Source organism: Dipodomys merriami, unplaced genomic scaffold (assembly GCF_024711535.1).
Source record: "Dipodomys merriami isolate MVZ:Mamm:240054 unplaced genomic scaffold, mDipMer1.0.p SCAF_57, whole genome shotgun sequence".
NCBI classification, from domain to species: Eukaryota; Metazoa; Chordata; class Mammalia; order Rodentia; family Heteromyidae; genus Dipodomys; species Dipodomys merriami.
This window is the reverse complement of record NW_027206146.1, coordinates 8,574,151-8,599,438: the sequence shown is the minus strand read 5'-3', so window position 1 is coordinate 8,599,438 and position 25,288 is coordinate 8,574,151. Positions and strand designations below refer to the sequence as shown.

General features: G+C 57.3%; 1 protein-coding gene across 2 annotated transcripts; it reads left to right on the top strand.

The window, feature by feature from the left end:
• On the top strand, nt 1–25,288 carry LOC138812918 (MAP/microtubule affinity-regulating kinase 4). 2 transcript variants are annotated; one of them, XM_070001183.1, is made up of 18 exons: nt 1–107; nt 4,285–4,485; nt 7,423–7,476; nt 7,958–8,006; nt 8,476–8,541; nt 8,874–8,944; nt 9,047–9,103; nt 11,053–11,289; nt 14,879–14,998; nt 15,379–15,478; nt 16,796–16,905; nt 16,996–17,155; nt 18,313–18,530; nt 19,033–19,136; nt 21,465–21,743; nt 21,897–21,976; nt 23,120–23,164; nt 24,141–24,300. In XM_070001183.1, exons 1-18 carry the CDS (start codon nt 57–59, stop codon nt 24,203–24,205), a joined length of 2,067 nt encoding a protein of 688 aa, XP_069857284.1. In that variant the 5' UTR covers nt 1–56; the 3' UTR covers nt 24,206–24,300. The 2 variants fall into 2 exon arrangements, with proteins under 2 accessions (XP_069857284.1, XP_069857283.1); XM_070001182.1 differs by lacking the exon at nt 21,897–21,976 and having other exon boundaries at nt 24,141–25,288.

Sequence of the window (25,288 nt, the reverse complement as noted above, 5' to 3'; positions counted from 1 at the left end):
CCCACCCGGCCGCCCTCCCCCCGACACCTCCCCCCCTCCCGGCACACCCGGAGAAGATGTCTTCGCGGACGGCGCTGGCCCCGGGCAACGATCGCAACTCGGACGCGGTGAGTTGGGGGCCCCCCCACTCCCCGGGGAGCCCTGGCGGGGCGCACGCCGAGCCCCCCGCCGCGGGCCCCCCCCGCCCCGCGCCTCAGCCCCGAGCCCCCCCCACGGGGTGTCCAGGCCTCGGCCCCCCCGCCCGCCCCCCGCTGCCCACCCCGACCCCCCCACACCTCGGGGGGCGCCCCTCGCCCGGGACCCCTCTCTCGTGCCTCGGTCCATCGCTTCCGCCCCGGGTCTCTTCCTCCAGGAAGCCCCGGCCCCGGCGGCCCCTCCCTCCCTCCCCGGGTCTTAGAGCCAGCAGCGCCGCTGCCGCCCCTCCGGCCGCCCCGCAGCCTCCACGCGCCCCGCGGCCGGGTCTGGGGGGCCCCCGGCCTCTCCCCCGCCGCCCAGGCGCAGCCCTGGGCCTCTCCCAGCCAGGCCCCGGCCCGGCCCGGCCTCTGGATCCGGGGTCCCCCCCCACCTCTGGGGTGCATGTGGCTGCCCCTGCAGCCCCCACCCCCACCCCACCCCGACGGGAAGCCGGTGCCCCCGGGAAGCTGCGGGCTGGGCTGGGGGGGCACCTTGCCCGGGGCCCTGGGCCCTCTGCCTGGCTGCTTCAAGGTCTCTCTCCACTCCCAGGCCTGGTCCTCTGCCAAGCCCCGTCCTGTCCTTGGATCCTCGGCCCCCCCTCCCCTGTCTCCCACCGATGCCACCCAGACCTCCTGCCCGCCCTTCCTCTGGCAGGGAGCTTTGGCCTCCGACTCCAGCCCCCCTCCACCCCCCCACCCCCATCCAGGCCGGGGTATCTAGGCCCTTGAGCCAGTGTGAGTCCAGGCCTGGGCCTCCCTGTGTCTGCTACTCGGGCCCCTCCCCAAGCTCCCCAGCCTTTGACCCCCCCCACCCTTCCTGGATCCAACTTAGGGTTCTGTCTGTCCTGGACCTCAAGCCCCTGCCCCTCAATTTCCAGGCCCATCTATGCCTCCTGCTCCCCCCCTCCTTTTTCTCTTGCTTGGGGAAGGGGGGGGTCGGGTCTGGCCTTCAAAGGACTCCTTGCAGATCTGGCTTCCAGAAATCTCCTGGACCAACCCTGGGAAGGGGGGCTCACTCAGCTAGACACCCCCCTCCCCAGACTCTTACAGGGCAGCCCAGAGAGACCCACCCCTTCCACCATCCCCCGGGGGTCTGGTCACTTTGATATCCCCAAAGTCCCAGAATGCTCTTCAGCTGCCTCTTTTCCTCACCCCCCCCCTTTCAGCCCAGTCCCCGCCCCATCTTCCAGGACCCTCTCTGGCAGAGAGAGAGAGAGAGAGAGAGAGAGAGAGAGAGAGAGCCCCCATTACTGCTGCTGGCCTTCCTCAAGGCCCACCTTCTCCCTTCCCTGGTCTGGACAGGGCGGTGCCTGGCCTGAGGCCCTGGGCTCCAGGGCCTGTCCTGTGTGAGCTTCGTTCTCCCCTCTCTGTGCCTCAGTTTCCTGCCCTAGAAAATGGGGTGATGATGACAGGTTCCTGGGCATTACCCAAGGCCCTGTGGGTGCAGCCTGGGACCTGGCTGGTGGTGGAGCTGTGGGGAGGACTGAGAAGGCCGAGCCTGCCCAACCAGTGTTGTCATAACTATGGCAGGAGTTTGGTGGAGCTGGCCTCAGTTTCTCTAGATAAGCCTGTAGCGGCCTCTCCCAGCCAAGGACCTTTCCAGGAGGTTCTTTCCTCTGATGACTGTAAACTACTTTGATATACTTGAGTTCTAGTCCACCTCCTGAGCTGTGTGACCTCAGGCCAGTGAATGCACCTCTCTGAGCCCCAGTTTCCATGTCTGTGGGTCTGCGAAAGGGGGCTGATGATCCTGGAACTCCCTGAATGGGGAGGACGATGGCGGAGTCTGCCCTCCCCTCTGAGGTCATCAGCAGGGTCTGCTCGACTCTCCCCCCCCCCCCCCCCCCCCGGAATCTGATGCTGGAGCCCCTTCTCTGCTACCTGGTTACCATGGTGACAGCTATGCAAGGTTACGCCCTCCCACCCCAAGATCTGGCTATGAGGTTCCCTAGCAACGGGCCTGGGGCTGGGGTGCCAGCCTGGCAGCAGGATCCAAGCCAAGTGCTGGTGTAGTGAATGTTTAGTTCCCATTCCCAGCCCCTTGGGGACTTTGTCCCCCCCCCAGCCCTTCGTGGGGCCTGGTATGGCAGCATCCCCACGGCCCAGGGTAGGGGCTGGGCTGGGCCGCAGGCAGCTGGGGGGCCTGGAAAAGGCCCTGCACTCCACAGCCGGTGCTGGGTTCGAGTCCCCGGTGCTCATTCATCTTGCCCTGTGTCCCTGGACGAGCTCTGGGGGAACTTTTTGGGTTCCGTGTGCACCACAGTTGGACTCAAATGTGGTGAGGACACCCCATTGAGGTCCAGTGGGGGGGAAGGGGGGGCGGACCTGTGCCTTGCTTCTAGGGAGTGAGCCAGGTGACCTTGGCCAGGCACCCTGCCTCCTCCAAGCCTCAGTTTCCCCTCCGCACTCTGCAGGGACAAGTGCCTCCCTCATGGGGTCCTGTGGGAACTGAGTTCAGGACAGGTGCTCCCCCCCATCCAGCCAGGTCTAGGCTGGTGGCTGTGGGGAAGGTCAGCGTGCTAATCTGGCCCCGTTCCCCTCCCCCAGCCCTGAGCCTCAGTTTCCCCATCTGCCCGTGGGGTTGCGCCGGCCCTGTGCGCCGTGGAGGGGCGGGAGGTGGGCGCATGCGCCTTAACTTGGTTCTCACCACCCTGAGGCGGCCACCCCAGGTCCCCGGCCACCTGGCCACCTCTTCTCTGGCTCCTTTGTCCTCCTCTGTCCCTGTGGCCGCTTTGGCCCTGCCCTGGTGCCCTGGGCCCAGCCTTGAAAGGGACACTCAGTGTGCCAGGCACACAATGAGGACAGGGCAGCAGGAGCAGGCGGTGACCCGCGGGGGAGAGGCCCGGAGGGACGGGACAGGACAGAGCACTGGGGCAGCGCCCGGGGAGGCTCAGGGCAGGGCGGGGGGGGGGGGCGGGGGGAAGCGGGAGACAATGTTTCTTGTGGAAGATGGCAACTGTTACCCAAGCCAGGGCTGGAAGACTTTGTTCCAGTCCTTGTAGCAGATCTGAGGGGGGTCACAGTGACACCCCCCCCCTCACCCATAGTGGAATGTTCTAGAATCCCCACACATACACACCCCACATGCTTGCTACCTGGAGCATGTGCACGCCACAGTTGGCGTGTTCTTTCTTTATGCTTGTATGCTTGTGATAAAGCTTAATGGGCCGCCAGAGGTCGGCTACCATTGTAAAGCAGAAATCTCCCCGTGAGATACTGTGGTCCCGGGGACCTGGGGAAACTTCCATGACCAAGGTTCTAGCTGGAAGTTTCCATGTGCTGTCTTTTTTGTTGTTTGTGGTGGTGGTGGTGGTGGGGCTTGAACTCTGGGCCTGGGCGCTGTCCCTCAGCTCCTCAGCTCAAAGCAAGCGCTCTACCACTTGAGCCACAGCGCCACTTCTAGTTTTCTAGTTGTTCATTGGAGATAAGAGTCTCATGGACTTTCCTGCCGGGGCTGGCTTTAAACCTTGATCCTCGGATCTCAGCCTCCTGGATAGCTAGGATGACAGGCGTGAGCCACTGCTTCCCAGCTCCAGGTTCTGTCTCTAGACCAGGTAAAGCCCAGAAGCGGTAGTTGAGGTGAAGATGTGAGAGAGATCAACTAGGTGTCAGGGCTTGGCGTAGAATTGGGGCCAGATTTCCCTCCCTCTCCCTCTCCCTCTCCCATTCCCTCTCCCTCTCTCTTTTCTTGCAGTGATTCTGGGGATTTGAACCCAGGTCCTTCTTACTAAGCAGGTGCTCTACCACTTAGGCCCCGCCCCCAAGCCTTGTTTGCTTGAGTCTTTTTTTTTTTTAATCTTTCTGTATGGCACCAACCTTGAATTGCGATCCTCCTATTTCCACCTCCTGAGTAACCGGGATCTCAGGCATGTCCGGCCACATCAGACTTATTGGTTGAGATGAGGTCTTGATTTTTTTTTTTTTTTGGCCCAGCATGGCCTTGAACCTTGGGATTATAGGTACCAAAAAGTGGTGTTGGGTTTCTAGTTTAAAAAGGGCCACCTTGGGGTGGCTAGGGTTAGATCCAACGGTCATTCTTCCCTCCCGGGGCCAGCGGCGGCGGCGGAGGAAGTAGGAACAACAGTTTACAATTGTCTCCCCCCCTGTCCAGCATGGCACCTTGGGCAGCGGACGGTCTTCAGACAAGGGGCCATCGTGGTCCAGCCGTTCCCTGGGCGCCCGCTGCCGGAACTCCATCGCCTCCTGTCCCGAGGAGCAGCCCCACGTAGGTAACTACCGCCTGCTGCGGACCATCGGGAAAGGCAACTTTGCCAAGGTCAAGCTGGCTCGGCACATCCTCACGGGACGAGAGGTGAGCAGGGCTGGGGCGGGCTGAGGTGAGCAGGGCTGGGGCGGGCTGAGGTGAGCAGGGCTGGGGGGGGGCTGAGGTGAGCAGGGCTGGGGCGGGCTGAGGTGAGCAGGGCTGGGGCGGGCTGGGACTGCGTGCTACGCTCAGCGTCCCCCACCACGCCCCAACCTCCCTGGAGACCACGCTGGAGCGCGGGCTCCAGGCACTTTCTTCCATCCACGGGTGTGAATGTGGGCCTCATGCTGGCTGGATGGGTGCTTTACCACTGGAGCCACGCCCCCACCCCCATCCTGTCCTTCCTCTAGTTATTTTCCAGATCCTTCCTCCCCGGCATTCCAAGTAACTGACCACCAGGCCAGTTTTGATGTTGTTTGTTTTATTTTTTTGAGGCAAGGTCTGACTCTGCAGCCCAGGCTGGCCTCGAACTTGTGATCCACCTGCCTCTGCCTCCTGAGAGCCAAGATGGCAGGCATGCGCTGCCTGCCTCGGCTGGCGGAGTGTAGTATGCCTCAGTAGGCACAGGATCTTCCTGCCTAAACCGGCACCACCTCCCTTCCTTGTTTTCTTTGGTGCTGGAGGTGGAATCCAGGGTCTTGTCCATGCTGGGCTGGTGCTGTACTGCTGAGCCATGCCCCCAGCCCTTCCCATCTTTTTTGCCAGTGCTGGACTTGAACTCAGGGCCTGGGCACTGTCCATGAGCTCCTTTTTGCTCAGGCTAGCTCTCTACTACTTTGAGCCACAGCGCCACCTTTGGCTTTTTCTGTGTATGTGGTGCTGAGGAATCGAACCCAGGGCTTCATGCATGCTAGGCAAGCACTCTACCACTAAGCCACATTCCCAGTCCCTCCCCATCTTTCTCTCTCTCTCTCTCTCTCTCTCTCTCTCTCTTTTGTCAGTCATGGGGCTTGAACTCTGGGCCTGGGCGCTGTCCCTCAGCTCTTCAGCTCAAGGCGGGCGCTCTACCACTTGAACCACAGCGCCACTTCTGGTTTTTAAGTGGTTCATTGGCAATAAGAGTCTCATGGACTTTCCTGCCCGGGCTGGCTTCAAACCGTTATCCTCAAATCTCAGCCTCCTGAGTAGCTAGGATGACAGAGCCACCAGCGCCCCGCTCACCCCCACTCCCATCTTAAAGATGGACCCTGGTTGCTCCAGATTCCCCCCCAAACCTGAGGACACAGCAGCTTTGGGGGGGGGTGGTCAAGGTGTCACAGCCTCGCTCTCCCAGCATCCTTTGGGGAGGGCAGGACCTCAGCGCAGGGCCTCTCATTCACACTGACGGGGGACAGACGGGTGGGCGGCACCCCCATAGCTTCAGGATCCCCCCACGGAGGCACCGGCCACCCTCTCAGCAGGGTAGATTCCACCGGACATTCAAATGTCACGTTTCCGTGGGGCGCGGGCGACAGAGCTGGCTTCTCCCAGGCCTGGCTCGTCACCTTCTTCCCTCTGCCGATTGATTTATACCCGTGCCCGCGCGCGCGCGCAGCACCACGTTCACAGATTCCGGGAGAGGAACCATATGATCCTCAATGCTGCCACGCGCAGCGTTTGCCAAGGTTGAAGCCATCTATGGGTGAGATGTGAGCGAAGCGAGGGGCCCTTCCCCACACAGCGAGCGTGGGGCTCACCATATGTGAATTGTACCCAGTTCCAGAGGTTTCCACGAGCCCAGAGCGGAAGGGAACAGGCGTCCCAGGGGAAGATTCATGCAGTGCATGGGAGGGGTCTGGGAGCCTGGAGACTCACACCTGTCATCCTAGCTACTCAGGGAGGCTGAGATCTGGAGGATCAACGGTTCAGAGCCAGCAGGAACGTCTGTGAGACTTTTATCTCACAGAAATAAAGCTCTGGCTCAAGGAGTAGCTTGCATGAACCTTGAGTGAAAAAGCCAAGGGAGAGCTTGCGGTCGTGAGTTCAAGCCTGCATCGTCTTGTCTGAGTGACAAAACCGGGTCATGCCTCTGGTTCCTCTTTTTTATTTTTATTTGTTTATTTTGTCAATCCTGGGGCTTGAACTCAGGGCCCGGGTGCTGTCCCTCAGATCTTTTGCTCAAGGTGAGCACTCTACCACTTTGAGCCACAGCTTCACTTCCGGTTTTCTAGTGCTTCTTTGTTGGAGAGAAGAGTCTCATAGACTTTCCTTCTCAGGCTGGCTTTGGTTTTTTGTTTTTTTTTTTTTTGGAGGGGGGGTCCGGTCGTGTGGCCTGAACTCTGGACCTGGGCTCTGTCCCTCAGCTCTTCAGCTCAAGGCTAGCGCTCTCTACCACTTGAGCCACAGCACCACTTCCGGCTTTCTTCTTTTTGCTTATGTGGTGCTGAGGAATCGAACCCAGGGCCTCAGGCTTGCAAGGCAAGCGCTCTGCCACTGAGCCACCTTCCCAGCCCTCAGGCTGGCTTTGAACCCTGATCCTCAGATCTTAGTCTCTGGAGTAGCTAGGATGACAGGTGTGAGCCACCAGTGCCTGGCTCCCGTTTCCTCTTTTGTAAATTTGGTGTGTGTGTGGGGGGGTGCCCTCCCTCATGCTATCTCCACTGCAAAGCTCAGAGCAGTAGCTGGCATTCAGGGAGCGGTGAGCGTTAGCTGGCATCATTACCTCACACATCAAGAGTTGAAAGCCGGATAGACAGTTGCCCTGCACTACCCTCATGCAGGGACCCCCTCAAGATCTCAGGGCCTCTCAACTACTCACAGCCCCTGGAGCGGCTTTGTGCAGGCCCTGCCTCAAAATAGAGGACATTTCCCTGTGGAAGGAAGGGCAGCCCTGGAGATGAGAGTCATGTACAAAGGCCCTGAGGCCAATGCGTGGCAATGGTGCCGAGGGAAGGCTCTTCCAAGAACGGGGACCAAACAAGGGTGTTCCCTGTGATCTGCGCTGTCGAGGACCTCTCCCTGTTCAGGGAGAACCCTGACCTTTTTTTTCCCCCTTCTCTCCTCTAGGTCGCAATCAAGATCATTGATAAAACCCAGTTGAACCCCAGCAGCCTGCAGAAGGTGCGGCCTAAAGAAGGGGGAGTAGAGTGGGAGCAAGGTGCCACTGCTAGGGGAGGGGACCCCCCCAAACCATTCATCATCCCTCCCTTTTTTCTTTGGTGGTTGTGAGGTTGAATTCCGGGCCTTGTGCTTGCTAGGCAGACATTCTGACACTTGAGCTGGCCCATCTGCCCCCTCTTTTTGCTTTAACTGCTTTTTGAATGGGGTTGCAAAGGATTGCCTGGGTCCAGCCGGATCGCCATCCGCCTATTCACTCTTCCTGCCTAGCTGGGATGGCAGATACATGCCACCATACCTTGCTCATTGGTTAAGATGGGGTCTCCCTGATGTGTTTGTCTGAGCTGGCCTCAAACTATGATCCTCCCTATCTTGACCTCCCACATGCCTGGGATTAATAGATGCGAGCCTCTGCCCTGACCCCTGCTTGAAAATTTAGTTTTCTCCCTCATTCTTGTCTTTCTTTCTTTCTGGCCTCACCTAGCTGTTCCGAGAAGTCCGAATCATGAAGGGCCTAAACCATCCCAACATCGGTGAGCAAGGGAGTGAGCAGGCTCCGGGACAGGCCGCCAGCCCAGCCTCCTGGGAAGGCAGAGGCAGGGGACAGGGAGGCTGACATCTCTACTACTGTGTGGCTTGAAGGCAGCCACATGACCTCTCTGTTCTCTTACTTTCTGCTCTGAACTAAGAGCACTTGGTTCAGGGCTAAACTTCGGGGTCTGGGTCGGACTGCCGGTGTGGGAGCATGGATGTCATTGTCAGGCAGAGGGGGGTGGGGCGCTCGCTCGGGGTCTCTCCTGACCAAGGCCTGGATGGTGGAGGCAGCTCCCTTCCCCCGGTCCTGTCTCCTGGTGGATGGTTGCTGCCCAGTTGAGGATACCATTAGTGGGGGACCTGATGGATCCAAAGCGTGGGGGGAGCCTGGAGGTGCGGGGGGGGGGGGGAAGGGGGGAGAGAGGGGTTTGCCCACCTGACCCCACGTCCTCCCCTCCGGTCCTACAGTGAAGCTCTTCGAAGTAATCGAGACAGAGAAGACACTCTACCTAGTGATGGAATATGCAAGTGCCGGTGAGGCGCTGGCCACGCCCCCTCTCCACACCCCGCCCCTTCCCCATGCCCCGCCCACATGCCTCACACCCCGCCCATCTCCATGCCCCACCCTCTATCCCTTATACCTGGTACCTCTAGCCAGGCCCCGCCCCTCACAACCTCATATTCCGCCCCTCATTCCTCAGGCCACGCCCTCTGCACAGTCCCCCTTTCCTGCACCCCCAGGCCTTACCTCTCTCCCCTACGCCCCTCTGCATGCCCTATCCCTGCACCCCCATGCCCCACCCCTCTTCACACCTCACCCCTGCATCCCCATGCCCTGCCTGACCCCGCTTGGCCTCTGCCCCCAGGAGAAGTGTTTGACTACCTCGTGTCCCATGGCCGCATGAAGGAGAAGGAAGCGCGAGCTAAATTCCGACAGGTCAGAGGCCTGGGCCAAGTTGGGGACGGGGCTGTGGATGACCTTCACAGACCACTGGGGACCAAGGCATGGCGTCCACAAATAATTCACCTTCTTCTGCAGATTGTATCGGCTGTGCACTACTGTCACCAGAAAAACATTGTCCACAGGGACCTGAAGGTAAGGCCCCCTGTGACCTTGGGGACCCTTCCCCTCACCCCTCAACCCCCACCCCTCCTGCACTGACTGGGCTTCCCCCAGGACCCCAGATCTCTGAGCTCTTGCCAGCGATTTGTCCCAGAATGCAGCCTTGGATGGGGTTGCAGGCAGAGCGGCAGGACAGGTTCTGGCACAGCCCTGGTGGCTACGTGAGCTGGACAGGGACACTTGGGTAGGGTGCAGGTGTCACAGCAGGATCTTGGCTTTTCAGAGAACCTCTGGAAAGACCGGGCATGGTGGAACATGCCTGTAATTCCAGTACAAGAGAGGCTGAGGCAGGAAGGTCATGAGTTCAAGGTCATCTGGGCTATTTCTAAACACAGGCCAGAGGATCACTTAAGAGTTTAAGCTTGGGGCTGGGAAGGTGGCTCAGCGGTAGAGCGCTTGCCTTGCATGCCTGAGGCCCTGGGTTCGATTCCTCAGCACCACATAAGCAAAAAGAAAAAAGCTAGAAGTGGCGCTGTGGCTCAAGTGGTAGAGTGCTAGCCTTGAGCTGAAGAGCTGAGGGACAGCGCCCAGGCCCAGAGTTCAAATATCACGACCGACCAAAAAAAACAAAAAAAAACCTAAACAAACCAGGACTAGGAAAAGGCTGAGTGGTAGAGTAAGCCTCACATGAATGAGGCCCTGGGTTCAATTCCTCAGCACCACATAAGCAGAAAAGTGGCTCTGTGGTTCAAGTGGTAGAGTGCTAGCCTTTAGCTGAAGAGCTTAGAGACAGCACCCAGGCTCTGAGTTCAGGCCCCACAACCAGCAAAAACAAAGGGCTTATGTAGAAGCATACCTGCTGAGCACACAAATAAGCAGAAGGCCTGAATTTCAAGCCCTGGTACTGGAAAAATAAATTTTAAAAATTTCCCATATGGCCGGGCGCTGGTGGCTCACGCCTGTAATCCTAGCTACTCAGGAGGCTGAGATCTGAGGATCACGGTTCAAAGCCAGCCCGGGCAGGAAAGACTGTGAGACTCCTATCTCCAATAAACCACCAGAAAGAAAACCGGAAGTGGCGCTGTAGCTCAAGTGGTAGAGCGCTTGCCTTGAGCTGAAGAGCTGAGGGACAGCGCCCAGGCCCAGAGTTCAATCCCCACGACTGACAAAAAAAAAAAAAAAAAAAAAAAATTCCCATATGGACAGATACTTTTGTAAAATAAAATCAAAGCCAGCTGCCAGTGGCTCACGCCTGTAATCCTAGCTACTCAGGAGGCTGAGATCTGAGGATCACAGTTGGAAGCCAGCGCGGCGAAAGTCTGTGAGACTCTTCTCTCCAATAAACCACCAGAAAACCAGAAGTGGCGCTGTGGCTCAATGTGGTAGAGGGCTATCCTTGAGCAAAAGATCTGAGGCACAGTGCCCAGCCCTGAGTTCAAGCCCCATGACCAACCATTTAAAACAAAAAAAAATTATAGGAAATAACAATGAAAAAAGGTTTAAAAATGCAAACCTCATTGTAACACAGCGGTTCTCTTACTGTAATGCACAGTGCCCAGCACATAGTAGATGGGCAGCAAATAAAGTTTTTATTTTCCTTATTACCTTCTTAAGGAACCTGCCATTTTCTTTCTTTTGCTTTTGTAATTTGCGGTGCTGGGGATGAGGCCCAGGGCTTCCCAATGCGTTAGGCAATTGCTCTACTACCCAGTCATGTCCCCAGCTCTTATTTTTATTTTCTACTGGGTAAACTGAGGCTCAGGGCAAGGCAAAAATGTGCCTAAAGAGCTTGGCTCCGTAGTCTGCACGTGATCATAGCAGAAAATCCTTTACTTAGTTCAGTCTCCCACTATGCCCACCCAGTGGCCGGAGGTGAGGGCCGTGCCCGAGGGCACGCCGCCATTGCCCGGGGTGGGAGAGGCCTGGCCCAGCCTTGTCCACAGAGACCCCCCAATTCCTCCCCCACACCTCCACTCCCCCAGGCTGAGAACCTCTTGCTGGATGCCGAGGCCAACATCAAGATCGCGGACTTCGGCTTCAGCAACGAGTTCACGCTGGGCTCGAAGCTGGACACCTTCTGCGGGAGCCCCCCGTATGCCGCCCCTGAGCTGTTCCAGGGCAAGAAGTACGATGGGCCCGAGGTGGACATCTGGAGCCTCGGCGTCATCCTGTACACCCTGGTCAGCGGCTCCCTGCCCTTTGACGGGCACAACCTCAAGGTGAGGGGCGGGGCAGCGTGGCGGAGGTATGGGCGTGGCCAGGGCAGTGTTTGGCTGTGGGGCGGGGCTAGAGGCTTTGGCTACAACAGTGGGCTTGTGTGGGTGGGGTTTGTGTGATTGGTGGGCGTGGCTAGGGTGGCCCAACCAATGGTTTGTGTGGATGTGGTCTCTACTGGTTGGTTTGCTGTGGGCGTGGCCACAAAGAGGTTTGCTCTCTGCGTGGGCGTGGCTACAACGGTGCTGGCTTATGTGGGCGTGGTTAGACCCCCGTATGGGCGTGGCTGCCCACAGGCATGGGGTCCCATTTAAGAAATAATCATCGCCCATCTCTGGGCGATGGCACTGTGTGGTGGCATCTCTGGGCGATGGCACTGTGTAATGGCATCTCTGTGAGAGGCACTGCAAGTACAGCATGAGTGAATGAGGAGAGAGCAGAGCAGGGTGACTGACACCTGTAGTCCCAGCTGTTCTCTAGGGGGAGGCATGAGGATGGAATGCTCAAGGTCAGCCCAGGCAAAGTGAGCAAGATCCCGTCTCAAAAGCAACACAGGGGCTGGGGATGTGGCTTAAGTGGTAGAGCTCCTGCCTACCTTGTGTAAGGCCCTGGGCTTGATCACTAATCACCAAAAGAAGGGTGGGGGTACAGAACTGCCCAGGCTGATGAGAGCTGTGCCCAGTGACAGAAGGACAGAGTGATTTCATTTCTGTGAAATGTCCAGAATCGGCAAATCCACGGAAGAGGAAAGCAGATTACTGACGGTCTGAGGCGGGGTGGGGGGCGGGGGAGCTGGGGTGATAGCTGCTTCTGGCTTGATGAACAGTGTACTGAAGTTGATCGCGGCGGTGACCTGCAGCCCGGGGAGGTCCACCAAAAACCCCAGGAATTGCTCACTTAGGGCAGAAAACTTTCCATCCTGCCACAGGGACACTGCAGAGCAGGCCAGACAGAAAACAACAGAAACGAGAGAGGGCGAAGTGAGAGGCTGGGGAAGGAAGAGACACTGGAAGGGTGGGATGGGTGGGGGTCAGGGTCATCTGCTTGGCTTGCTTTTGTGTTTTTCCTTTGAATCATTGCCAACCTATGGAGAACTTGCGAGAACACAGCAAGAACACTGGTACCGTTCAGGAAATTCATGTTGGCTGGCGCTCAGCCACACGGCTAGATTCGTCACTGTGTGCATGTGGCTGTGCTAGTCCTCACCACTGTTATTTTATCTTTTCCCTTTTTTGGGGGTATTGAGGGGGTGATATTGGGGTATAAATTCAGGGCCTTGCACTTGGTAGGGAAGCACTTTTTTTTGCCAGTTACTGGGGCTTGAACTCAGGGCCTGGGCGCTGTCCTTGAGCTTTTGTGCTCAAAGCTGGTGCTCTACCACTTGAGCCGCACACCTCCACTTTTGGCTTTGTTGGTGGTGGTGATGGTGGTGGTGGTCATGGGACTTGAACTCTGGGCCTGGGCACTGTCCCTCACTCAAGGCAAGTGCTCTACCACTCGAGCCACAGCACCACTTCTGGTTTTCTGGTGGTTGATTGGAGATCAGAGTCTCACGGACTTTCCTGCCTGGGCTGGCTTTGAACCTCGATCCTCAGTTGTCAGCCTCCTGAGTAGCTAAGATGACTGGCATGAGCCACTGGCGTCTGGCTACTTCTGGTTTTTGTGGTAGTTAGCTGGAGATAAGAGTCTCATGGATTTTCCTAAGGCCCTCCCCCCATCCAGCTTCAAACCACGATCCTCAAATCTCAGTCTCCAGAGTAGCTAGGATTACAAGCGTGAGCCACCAAGGCCCAGCCTGACACAACACTTGAGCCCTATCTCCAGGGGTTTGGGTTTTCTTTTTGTTTTTTGCTTATTTCTCAGGCAGGATCTCACATTGTTTCCCGGGCTGCCTTTAAACCGAAATTCTCCTATTTAATGCCTCTCAGTAGCTGGGATCCCAGGGGTGAGACACGTTGCCCAGCTTACTGGTTAAAATGGAGGTCTTGCTAACATTTTGCCCTGGCTGGCCTCAAACTTCCATCATCCCAGTCATCTCCTAAGTAGCTGGAATCCCAGGCATGAGCCACCATGCCCAGCCCTCGTCATTGTTATTGATAGACACTAGAGACGGTGACCCTTTGTCCCTAAAGGTTTTCTCAAGTCACCTCTTGAGAGCAGGGACGTCTTCCTGGGGTAGTCACACACAGGAAGTGGGAGGCTGTTCCTGGCCTGGCTGCCGCCCTGCTGACCTTACCACCGATGTCGTCAGCTACCTTAGAAATATGCTTGGCCACTGTTTTTTTTTTTTTTTTTTTCTTTCCCAGTCGGCGATCACTTGGTTTTTCCAGGCCAGAATGGCTCCTAGCACAAGCATCATGGGCCTGCTTCTTGTGCAGGGGGGAGTGTCCTTTTGTCCGGTGACCTGGTGGGACTTCTAGGACACATTCCGGGGGCCTTTTGAGGGACTTCTGAAGTACAGAGCTCCATTCTGTTCAGTGTATCCAGGAAGTTTGAAATCAGAAGGAGTGGCCTGAGATCTGAGAGAGAGGGGCAGGGACCCCGTCTTCACAAGGCCTGGGCCAGGCAGCTGAGCCCTCTGAGCTCCCTGGTCATGAAGATACCCATCTTGCTGAGAGCTAGTGCCTCACGCCCATCATCTTAGCCATGCACGAGGCTGAGAGCCGAGAATCACAGTTTGCAGCCAGTCCTGGCAGGAAAGGCTGGGAGACTTCCACGAACCACCAAAAAGCTGGAGCTGTGGATCAAGGACTGCACGTAGGCCTTGATTGAGTTCAAGCCCCATGACTGGTGCGCGTGCACACATGTGCACACACACACACACACACACACACACACACACACACACACACACACACACACACACACACACACACACACACACACACACACACACACATCTTGTGGCTACAATTCAAGGTGTTCCCTGAACACCTGGAGCCTGGGGAGGAAACCCGTCATGGACCAGGTGTGACACTAAGAGATCTTTTCAAAGGGCCAGGATAGCACTGCGCCTGCCCCAGGCCCTTTTCATCTCCCGCCACCCTGGTTTCCATCAAGCCTCCAGCTCTGTCATCTCCAGATGACCTTGGACAAGTCCCTTTCTGAACCCGGGTCCCCCTACCTGTAAGATAAGATCGGGATGCTCAGAGCAATCCCAGGTTCATGGGAGGTGGAAGCAGGAAGTTTGAGAGTTCAAGGCCCGCTGGGTGCTGGTGGCTCATGCCTGTAATCCTTGCTACTCAGGAGGCTGAGATCTGAGGTTCAAAGCCAGCCTGGGCAGGAAAGTCCGTGAGATTCTGCTCTCCAATAAAACACTCAGAAAATCAGAAGTGGCGCTGTGGTTCAAGTGGTAGAGCGCTCGCCTTGAGCTGAAGAGCTGAGGGACAGCGCCCAGGCCCAGAGTTCAAGCCCCACGACCAACAACAACAAAAAAAGAGTTGGAAGCCAGCTCCGTAAAGGAGACCTGTCTCCAAAAGCCACGAGAAGCTCTGTAGTGTGCCCCGCTTTGGATGTGAGCGGCTGAGGGGAGGAGGGAGGGCAGGCCCCGACCTCACGGGGTGGGGTGGTCCTGTCCTTGTCACCCCCCCGCAGGAGCTGCGGGAGCGCGTGCTCAGAGGCAAGTACCGCGTCCCCTTCTACATGTCCACAGACTGTGAGAGCATCCTGCGGAGATTCTTGGTGCTGAACCCCGCTAAACGCTGTACCCTTGAGGTGAACCCCAGCCCCTCGCCCACCCCTCCCGTCGCCCAGCTCCCCCCAGACTCTGGGCTCCCTCCCCACACAGCCACCACCCGCCTGAGGGCCGTGGGAGTAGATGGGCAGCCCCGGGAAGCTGCTCCCAGGCCAACTCACCCACTCCCCGCCATGCTAAGTAATTAGCTAATAAGCGCCTAGACTTATTACAGGGTGCCAAGGGCCCCCCATGCAGCATGGGAGGAAGAGGGTGGTAACTAGAAGCTCCCGCAGGGGGTGGGCATGGCAGGCAAAGCTCCATTCGATTTAGGGGGGGGTGTAACTGAGGCCTTGGAAGTGGGGGGGGGCTGTGCTGTGTCTGATTGCCTCTGACGCCGCCTGTCCCCCACTCTACACAGCAAATCATGAAAGACAAATGGATGAACATCGGCTACGAGGGCGAGGAGTTGAAGCCATACACGGAGCCCGAGGAAGACTTTGGGGACACCAAACGGATCGGTGAGACTCGGGCAGGATGGGAGCCACCAGGCTGTGGTCCCTTCGGTCGGGTACTGGGCAGCTAGGAGTCCACTCCGGGTTCCTATGCCGAGGCTGCTCTGTTGAGCTGTGACACCCTGGGCCAGTGATTTTCCCTCTCTGGGCTCCAAGGTCGTCATGGCAAAACCTGCCCATAGGGCCTGGTACATAGTAAGTGAGTTGATCTACGTAAGCACGGATGAGCCAGCACCTGCTCTGAGCATCAGGTTAGGAAGGGATAGGTATGGTGGCGCAAACCCGTTATTCCCATCCGAGGGAGTCTGAAGGATGAGGATCTTGAACTTGAGGCCAGCCTCGATTTCGTAGCAAGACCTTGTTGCCAAAAGCGATAATTAATTTTTTTAATAAAAGAAGGAAAAATTGCAGATCCATTTGAGGAGAATTTGAACACAGATCATCAGATACCTGCCTTTCCCCTCCTTCATACATACCTTTTTCTTTCTTTTTTTTTTTTTTGGGGGGGGGGCTGGTCCTGGGGCTTGAACTCAGGGCCTGGGTGCTGGCCCTGAGCCTCCCTGTACTGAAGGCTAGCACTCTACTATTGGAGCCACAGCACCACACTTCCAGCTTCTTCTGAGTAGTTTATTGGAGAAAAGGGTCTCACAGACTTTCCTGCCTGGGCTGGCTTCGAACCACAATCCTCAGATCTCAGCCTCCTGAGTAGTTGGGATTACAGGTGTGAACCACCGGGGTCTGGCATATCTTTTGTTCTTTGGACTTGATCCTTCCCCCCCTGGAATCCTAAACATTTGTGAACCCCAAAGGGTTAGCTTAGAAGGAACCCCTGAGAAACCACCCCAAATCCTCCATTGTACAGTGGTGGAAACTGAGGCTTTCATAGGCTCCTGACCACATTGGTCAGGACTTCTGTGGTTGCAAGTAACAGAAAATCCAAAATAACAAAACAACAACAACAACAATAATAATAGGCTGAATCCCATGAGATCAGCATTGTATAAGTCAAATATTGCCAACATCAGTATTAGTGTGACGGAGGCGGGGGAGGGTCAAGCACTCTGATTGGCCAAATCTGGGGCCGTGTGTCTGTTCTGAGCTAATCAGTGTGGCTTTGGGGATGAAGCATGCTGATTGGCCAGACCCACCTCATTTGCCTGCCCTTAAGGTAGATGCTTGGCAGGGGTGAGCTAGGCGGCCCCAGTGGGCAGAGTCCTGATCTGTACAGATGGCAGAGGAGAGAGTGAATAAATACTAACCAGAACAAAGAGCACATACTACAGAGGGAAGGGCTGGTGACTGACCTTCTCCGCCCTCCCCCAGAGGTGATGGTGGGCATGGGCTACACCCGGGAAGAAATAAAAGAGGCCTTGACCAGCCAGAAGTACAATGAAGTGACCGCCACCTACCTCCTGCTGGGCAGGAAGACTGAGGTCAGAGGGCACGGAGCCTGGGGGAGCGGCTGGGGGGCGCTGGGGGGAGCAGAGACGGGCTGAGACCCCTCCTCTGTCATGTTCTCACAGGAGGGTGGGGATCGGGGCGCCCCTGGGCTGGCCCTGGCACGGGTGCGGGCGCCCAGCGATACCACCAATGGCACGAGCTCCAGCAAAAGCAGCAGCCACAGCAAGGGGCAGCGGAGCTCCTCGTCCACCTACCACCGCCAGCGCAGGCACAGCGACTTTTGTGAGTGTCCACCCAGCCCGAGCCCACCAGTGCTGGAGGGGGGCGGGGTCCCCGTGGGCAGGACACTGCCTGCAGTGCCAAAGCATGTCCTGGCAGAGCATAAACCTACCGGGCGCCGGTGGCTCAAGCCTGTAATCCTAGCTACTCTGGAGGCTGAGATCTGAGGATCAGGTTTCAAAGCCAGCCCGGGCAGGAAAGTCCCTGAGACTCTGATCTCCGATGAACCACCAGAAAACTGGAAGTGGCGCTGTGGCTCAAGTGGTAGAACATTCACCTTGAGCTGAAGAGTTGAGGGACAGCGCCCAGGTCCAGAGTTTAAGACCCACAACCAACAAGCTGGGCGCTGGTGGCTCATGCCTGTAATCCTAGCTACTCAGGAGGCTGAGATCTGAGGATCACGGTTCAAAGCCAGCCCGGGCAGGAGAGACTGTGAGACTCCTATCTCCAATAAACCACCAGAAAACCGGAAGTGGCGCTGTAGCTCAAGTGGTAGAGCGCTCGCCTTGAGCTGAAGAGCTGAGGGACAGCGCCCAGGCCCAGAGCTCAAGCCCCACGACCGACAAAAAAAAAAAAAAAAGACCCACAACCAACAAAAAAAAAGGAGCACAAGCCTGCAAAAACTGCCAGGCCCAGATCAGACACTGTCTGTGCCCACCTTCCTTGTCTTATTTCTCTCCTGACCCCTTTTTGTTTTTTATATTTTTGGACAGTTGTAGGACTTGAAGTTAAGGCCTGAGCGCTGTCCCTGATGTCTTTTGCTCAATGCTAGCATTCTACCTCTTGATCCGCAGCGCCACTTCCAGTTTTCTGAGTGGTTTACTGGAGATAAGAGTCTCATGGACTTTCCTGCCTGGCAGGCTTTGAACTGTGATCCTCAGATCTCAGCCTTCTTAGTAGCTAGGATGACAGGCAGGATCCACTAACACCCAGCTTCCTGATCTCTTCTTGATCTCTCAACTGAGACTCCTCAGGCCTCACGTTTACAGTCTGGGCCAAATGGTAGCTAGGGTCTCCTTGAGCCATTTTTTTCAGGGGCAGGCGCTGGTGGCCTTTGTAAAATGTCCTCAGAATGGCCCTGTGCAGAGGTTCTATGCCAACAAGGGTGCTGAGGCTTCCCAGGAGACCCTAGCTCTAACCACGCTCCTTCTCCCTACCAGGCGGCCCATCCCCCGCCCCCCTGCACCCTAAACGCAGCCCTACCAGCACAGGGGAGGCAGAGCTGAAGGAGGAGCGGCTGCCTGGCCGGAAGGCCAGCTGCAGCGCGGCGGGCAGCGGGAGCCGAGGGCTGCCCCCTTCCAGCCCCATGGTCAGCAGTGCCCACAACCCCAACAAGGCGGAGATCCCCGAGCGGCGGAAGGACAGCACGAGCACCCCTGTGAGTGGTTGGGGCAGCCAATCCACACTGCCCGTGAGCATGGTTGCTCTGACCCTGCAGCACTCAGGCTCTGTGATAGCCATTTGTGCATCTATCGAGTGCCTGCTGTTTGCCTGACCATGTGCTGTCTGCCAGTGTGCCAGCTTGCTGCATGAGGAATGTGCCCTGTCACCCCAGCAGAGAGAACTCAAATGTTTACATCTCTGTGGGAGCCCAGGGAGCCCCTGCCTCAGGCTTTGCAGGAGAAAAGTGGGGACATAAGCCAGAGGGGTGCCCTGAACAAGGGAGCTGTCCTGTGGCTCTGGACTCCATGTCTGCTCTGATTGGCCAGTGTTTGGTCACGTGACCTGCCCTTGCTACAAAGGACGCTGGGAAACGTAGTCGTTCTGGGAGGCAGTGTGCAGGTCACTTTCAGGGGTGTGGATTCCAGAAGCAAAAGGGGAGGGTGGGCTCTGGGAGAGAGCCCACACCTACCTTCCCCTGCTTGGCCTGTCTCCCACAGAACAACCTTCCTCCCAGCATGATGACCCGCAGGAACACCTACGTGTGCACTGAGCGCCCTGGGGCCGAGCGCCCATCCCTGTTGCCAAATGGCAAAGAAAACAGGTATGGCTGGGGGGAGGGGGCATCCTGGGGCTAGGGGGTGGGGCAGTAAGCTGGTCCCCCCTCCACCCGCTCCCTCCAGATGCTCAGACTCAATGAACCAGGGAAGTAGTCCGCCCACCAGCCTGGGAACCCGGGCAAGTTTTTGAATGATCCATTTTTAGAACTCAAGAGGAGCCCAGATTTGTTCCAGCTCCTGAGCCTCTCATCTGGCTGCTGGGTGCTGGCTGGAGGCCTGGGCCTGCTGTGGTCTCTCTCTCTGTCTCTCTCTCTCTTTCTCTCTCTCTCAGCTTCACCCGGGAGGGGGTGGCATCCAGTAGAGCCACACTCCTGCCCACGCAGGGTGTGCAGTTAGCCAGCACCAGGGCGCCCAGGGACAAGGCTGGCAACTGTCCTTGGGGGTGCATGACTGCAGGTGTTGGGGTGATATGGGGGGGGTGACAGATAGGACTCTGTGAGCCTTATCTCTGCACTGTTAGTGAGGTGACTTGGAGAGATCTCTGAGCCTGCTTCCTCCTCTGCCAAATGCTGATTGCTTCCAGGCCCCATTGAGGTCAGGATCTGGTCCATAGTTTATTTTTTATTTAGTGACCTAAATAAAAGTAATAACTGGGCTGGGAGGGTGGCTCAGTGGTACAGTGCTTGCCTTGCATGCATGAGGCCCTTGGTTCGATTCCTCAGTACTACAGAAAAAGCCGGAAGTGGTGCTGTGGCTCAAGCGGTAGAATGCTAGCCTTGAGCTGAAGAGCTGAGGGACAGCGCCCAGGCCCAGAGTTCAGGCCCCACAACCAACAAATTAATTAATTAATTAAATTCAAATAATAACTGATCACTCCAAGCAGCAGCCGTGTGTCACCAGGCTGTGTCCAGTAGCTGACCTAATGCTTTGACCACATTGTGTAGGTCCTCCAGTCTCCATTTTGCAGCTGAGAAAATGAGGCACAGGAAGGCTAAGTAACTTATCCAAGGATACACAGCTGGTAGCTAATTTGAGGAACACAAGATTCCAGACTGATTCCAGAATCTGTATTTGTGGCCATCATAGTATGTGGCCTTCCATTCTGGACAAGACAGTAGATCAGTTAGCTTATAACAGAATTGTCATGAAGTAGGAACAGTGGCTTTAAAAAAAAAAGATGGAGCCAGGTGCTGGTGGTTCACGCCTGTATTCCTACCTACTGAGATCTGAGGACCACGGCTCAAAACCACCTTGGACAGAAAAGTTTCTGTGAGACTCTTTATCTCCGTTGAACCACTCAAAATCTGGAAGTAGTGCGGGTAGCTCAAGTGGTAGAACACTAGCCTTGAGCACAAAGAGGTGCAGGGACAGAACCCAGGTCCAGAGTTCAAGCCCTACAACTGACAAAAACAAAAGATGGACATTTAACCTTCTGGGACAGAACCATTAAAAGGTAGACAGTGCTCAGGACTTTCTTAGGATCCTGCCAGCTCCAGCTCTGGGTCACAGGCTGCCGTGCCAGATGCCAGCCTCCCAACACTTCTTTGCAGAAGTAGGAACAGAGCAGAGAGGGTTAAACAGCATTCTTGAAAGGCATGGCTCCAGAAGTGGAAAACAGACTGCTGCTTATATCCTATTGGCCCGGGTGGTCACATGGCCAATATGTGCTGCAGTGAATGCTGGGAAATGTAGTCTCTGGGCCAGAGACTATATGCAGGCTCTTTTTCTTTTTTCTTTTTTCTTTTTTTTTTTTTTGGGGGGGGGGTGAGTCCGGTCGTGGGGCCCGAATTCTGGGCCTGGGCGCTGTCCCTCAGCTCTTCAGCTCAAGGCTAGTGCTCTACCACTTGAGCCACAGCGCCACTTCCGGCTTTTTCTGTTTATGTGGTGCTGAGGAATTGAACCCAGGGCCTCAGGCATGCAAGGCAAGAGCTCTGCCACTGAGCCACCTTCCCAGCCCGCAGGCTCTTTTTCTTAAGGGTGTTTACACCCTAGAGCAGAAGGGCCGGCTCTGGGGGAGAGGCAGAAGCCGCTACCACAGTGAGGGGTTCTGTGGAGGTGCAGGCTGGTGCTGAGGGGTCGGGGGAAGGCGGGAATCGGAACTGTCTCCTGGAAGTGATGTAAATCTAGAAAGAGGAGGGTTCGAACAGAGGGAGGTGTTAGAGTTCGAAGAATTAACTGAGAAAGCCAGACTCAATAACGTAATGGCGGGTTCTATGGCCTACGGCCTGGGCATCTGAACAAGGCACCTCGTCCAGCCGTGAGCTCCGAGCTGGCTGGGGGCTGAGGACTCAGGACAGGGCCATGAAGAAGCAGTGGGACTTGGCGCTGGCCTGCCTCGGCCCCCCCCCCAACTTGTCTCTCTCTGCCTACAGCTCAGGCACCCCCAGGGTGCCCCCTGCCTCCCCCTCCAGCCACAGCCTGGCCCCTCCATCCGGGGAACGGAGCCGCCTGGCACGGGGCTCCACCATCCGCAGCACCTTCCACGGTGGCCAGGTCCGGGACCGGCGGGCAGGGGGCGGGGGTGGCGGGGGTGTGCAGAACGGTCCTCCTGCCTCCCCCACGCTGGCCCACGAGGCTTCACCCCTGCCCTCCGGGCGACCGCGCCCCACCACCAACCTCTTTACCAAGCTGACCTCCAAACTGACCCGCAGGTGAGCTGCCTGGAATCTAGGGGTGCGGAGGGGTGGGGCCTGACCTGTCCTCCACTCTGCTCTGTACCCTCACATCTCCTCCTCCTCCTCCACTTCTCTTCTGCTTCCTCTTCCTCTCCCTCTGTCACCCCTCACCCCCTCCTCACACTGCAGGGTTACACTCGATCCCTCTAAACGTCAGAACTCGAACCGCTGTGTCTCGGGCGCCTCTCTGCCCCAGGGATCCAAGATCAGTAAGTCCAGTTCCTTGCTGGCCCTCCTTCCCTGTCTGCATGTCTGTCTGACTGTGAGCACGGCCATCGGAGGGGTCCTGGGGATGGGAACTGGGGTACAGGGTCTGTATGGGGTCTGGTATTTATTGCCCACTTAAGAAGACAAGGAAAACTGTGCAGCGGTAGCTCATGCCTGTCATCCTACCTACTCAGGAGGCTGAGATCTGAGGATCATGGGTCAAAGCCAGCCCAGGCAGGAAACTCTGTGAGACTCTTACCTCCAATAAACCACTCTGAAAACCAGAAATGGTGCTGTGGTTCAAGCAGTAGAGAGCTCGCCTTGAGCTGAAGAGCTGAGGGACAGCACCCAGGCCCAGAGTTCAAGCCCCAGGATTGATTAAAAAAAAAAAAAAAAAAAAGACAGAGTGGTCATAAGTCTGTTGTCCGGAGCCCTTTTCTTGGGGCTCCCACTTATTAGCTATGCTGAGTGACCTCAAGGAAGTCACTCAACCTCTCTGAGCCTGGCTTTCCTTCCTCCCAGGGTGCTTGCAGAGATTGATGAGGTGACCTACAGGGCTGAGAGTGCTTTGTGCACATACATAGACACAGATTTGCTACTTCATGATTGAGCACCTACTGTGTGCCTGGCAGCAAATGTGCTGAAGTTCCTGCCCTGCCAGAGCCCAGCTTCTAGAAAGCACCCACACAGCAAGGAGGGTCTCTTGACTGTCAGGTAGTGGCAAGTACTAAGGAAACACACGGAGGGGTTGGAGGCATGACTCAGTTGGTAGAGCGCCAGCCAGTGAGGCAAAAGCATCGGGTACCGAGTTCAAGTCCTACTCTCGGAACTAAACAAATAAACGAAGGCAAGCGGACTCAGGTGGGACGGGGAGGACCCAGCTGGAGATGCTTCCCCTCTCCCTCCTCCTCTTTTCATCTTCAGTATCTCTCCTCCTACCTGCACTAACCACTTCAGAGGGAGCTCCCCCACTTCTGGGCCCGGAGGGGACCCCCATCCTGGCTCGGTTCTCCCTAGCCCAGCTAAAAGCCAGCGGGAGCCACTGAGCTGGGACAGGGACGGCCGGAAGTTTCTGCTGGCTGTGGGTGGGGGCAGAGGGGGGCCGGGTCCAGGTTCACACTCTCACCGATCCTGTCACTTCCTAGGGTCGCAGACGAACCTGAGAGAATCGGGGGACCTGAGGTCACAAGGTGAGTGGGGACCCTCCCCTAACACCCACAGGCAGGGGCCCAGATCGCATCACTTCTTGAGCTGCCCCAGGACCCCTCACTCGGCCATTTCCCTGCACAACTGGTACAGCTTCCTTGATAGAAGATGTACCCCAGCCGGGCGCTGGTGGCTCACGCCTGTAATCCTAGCTACTCAGGAGGCTGAGATCTGAGGATCGAGGTTCAAAGCCAGCCCGGGCAGGAAAGACTGTGAGACTCCTATCTCCAATAAACCACCAGAAAACCGGAAGTGGCGCTGTAGCTCAAGTGGTAGAGCGCTCGCCTTGAGCTGAAGAGCTGAGGGACAGCGCCCAGGCCCAGAGTTCAAGCCCCATGACCGACAAAAAAAAAAAAAAAAGAAGTTGTACCTGTCACTTGGGCCCATATGCCAGAATCTAGAGACAAGAGCCAGGCGTGGCTGTGCATGCCTGTAACCCCAGCTGCTAGGGAAGTAGAGACGGATAAGTCAACGTTCAAGATGGAGCCGGGCGCTGGTGTCTCACACCTGTCATCCTAGCCTCAGATCTCAGGAGGCTGAGATCTGAAGATCACGGTTCAAAGTCAGCCCGGGCAGGAAAGTCCATGAGACTCTGATTTCCAATGAACCACCAGAAAACTGGAAGTGGTGCTGTGGCTCAAGTGGTAGAGCACTCGCCTTGAGCTGAAGAGCTGAGGGGCAGCGCCCAGGCCCAGAGTTCAGGCCCCAAGACTGACAAAAAAACAAAAGATTCAAGATGGACTAGGGCAAAAGCACAAGACCCTGTCAGCAAACCGAGTCAGAAGGGGCTCTGGGTGTGGCGTGCCAGATGGTAGCTTCAATCTCTTAATCCCAAGGACTAGGTAGAGGAGGAGGAGGGGAATGTAGGCTCAAGGCCTACCTGCCTGGCTGCAGGGGAAGCTGGGAAACTGGGCCTCAGTCCCTTCTCCCGTCCCCTGACCTCTGCCCTCGCCTTCCCAGTTGCCATCTACCTTGGGATCAAGCGGAAGCCGCCCCCCGGCTGCTCCGATTCCCCTGGAGTGTAAAGCTGACCAGCTCGCGCCCTCCCGAGGCCCTGATGGCAGCTCTGCGCCAGGCCACGGCGGCCGCCCGCTGTCGCTGCCGCCAGCCGCAGCCCTTCCTGCTGGCCTGCCTGCACGGGGGAGCGGGCGGGCCCGAGCCCCTGTCGCACTTCGAAGTGGAGGTGTGCCAGCTGCCCCGGCCGGGCCTGCGGGGCGTTCTCTTCCGCCGGGTGGCGGGCACCGCCCTGGCCTTCCGCACCCTCGTCACCCGCATCTCCAACGACCTCGAGCTCTGAGCCTCCCCTCCTCGGCCTCTCCCTCACCCTCCCTTCCCTTCTCCAGGAGAGGAAGGGGCTGTGGGGGGAGGGGAGGTGTGGCTGGCGGCCACATGGTACAAAGATGAGGGTGAGGGGGCTCGTGGGGGAGCTGGCACCCCCTTCCTGGAGCCTCCAGCCCGTTCTGCCCCTCCCTGCCCGGCTACTGGGCACTGAGACTTTTGGGGGGGGGAGGGGAGGTGGGGCAGGAAGGGAAACTGAGGAAACTTCATTGTTCTGAACAACTGAAGAATGAGGCCTTGGGCAGGGCGGGGAAAGCTGCTGAACCTACTTAGGGACTGGGGGATTTTGGGGGGTGCTGGGAGCAGGGGTCCCAGAGGCAGATTCCCTCCCCTCCCCGGCCCTCATGCTCGAACCCCCCTTCCTGCCCCAGGCTGGTGCGGGCACTTTGTACAAACCCCTGTAAATACCCCCCTCCCCCCGCAGAGGTCTCGGGGAGCTGCCGCTGTCACCTCGGTTTTTAAGTTATTAACCCCTGTCGGCCCCTCACCCGCAGCCTGTTGCCCAATAAATGTAGGAGAGTCGCCCCACGGCGCTGGGGGCTTCCTTCCCTGCCCTCCTCCCATCGGGAAGCTGAGGAGTCTGGTCCTCCCTGAGCCTCCGTCTGCACCTGCGGTGGGGGTGGGGGTGGGGGGGCGGAGCTGGGCCTCATCTGTGAGGCCACCCACTCGTGCCCGCGCTGTCCACCTCCGCGTCAACACTGGACTCCAAGCCTCTTCTCTATGTATTCAATAAACAGTCATTCACTGGTGCCGACTCCATGCCAGGCCCA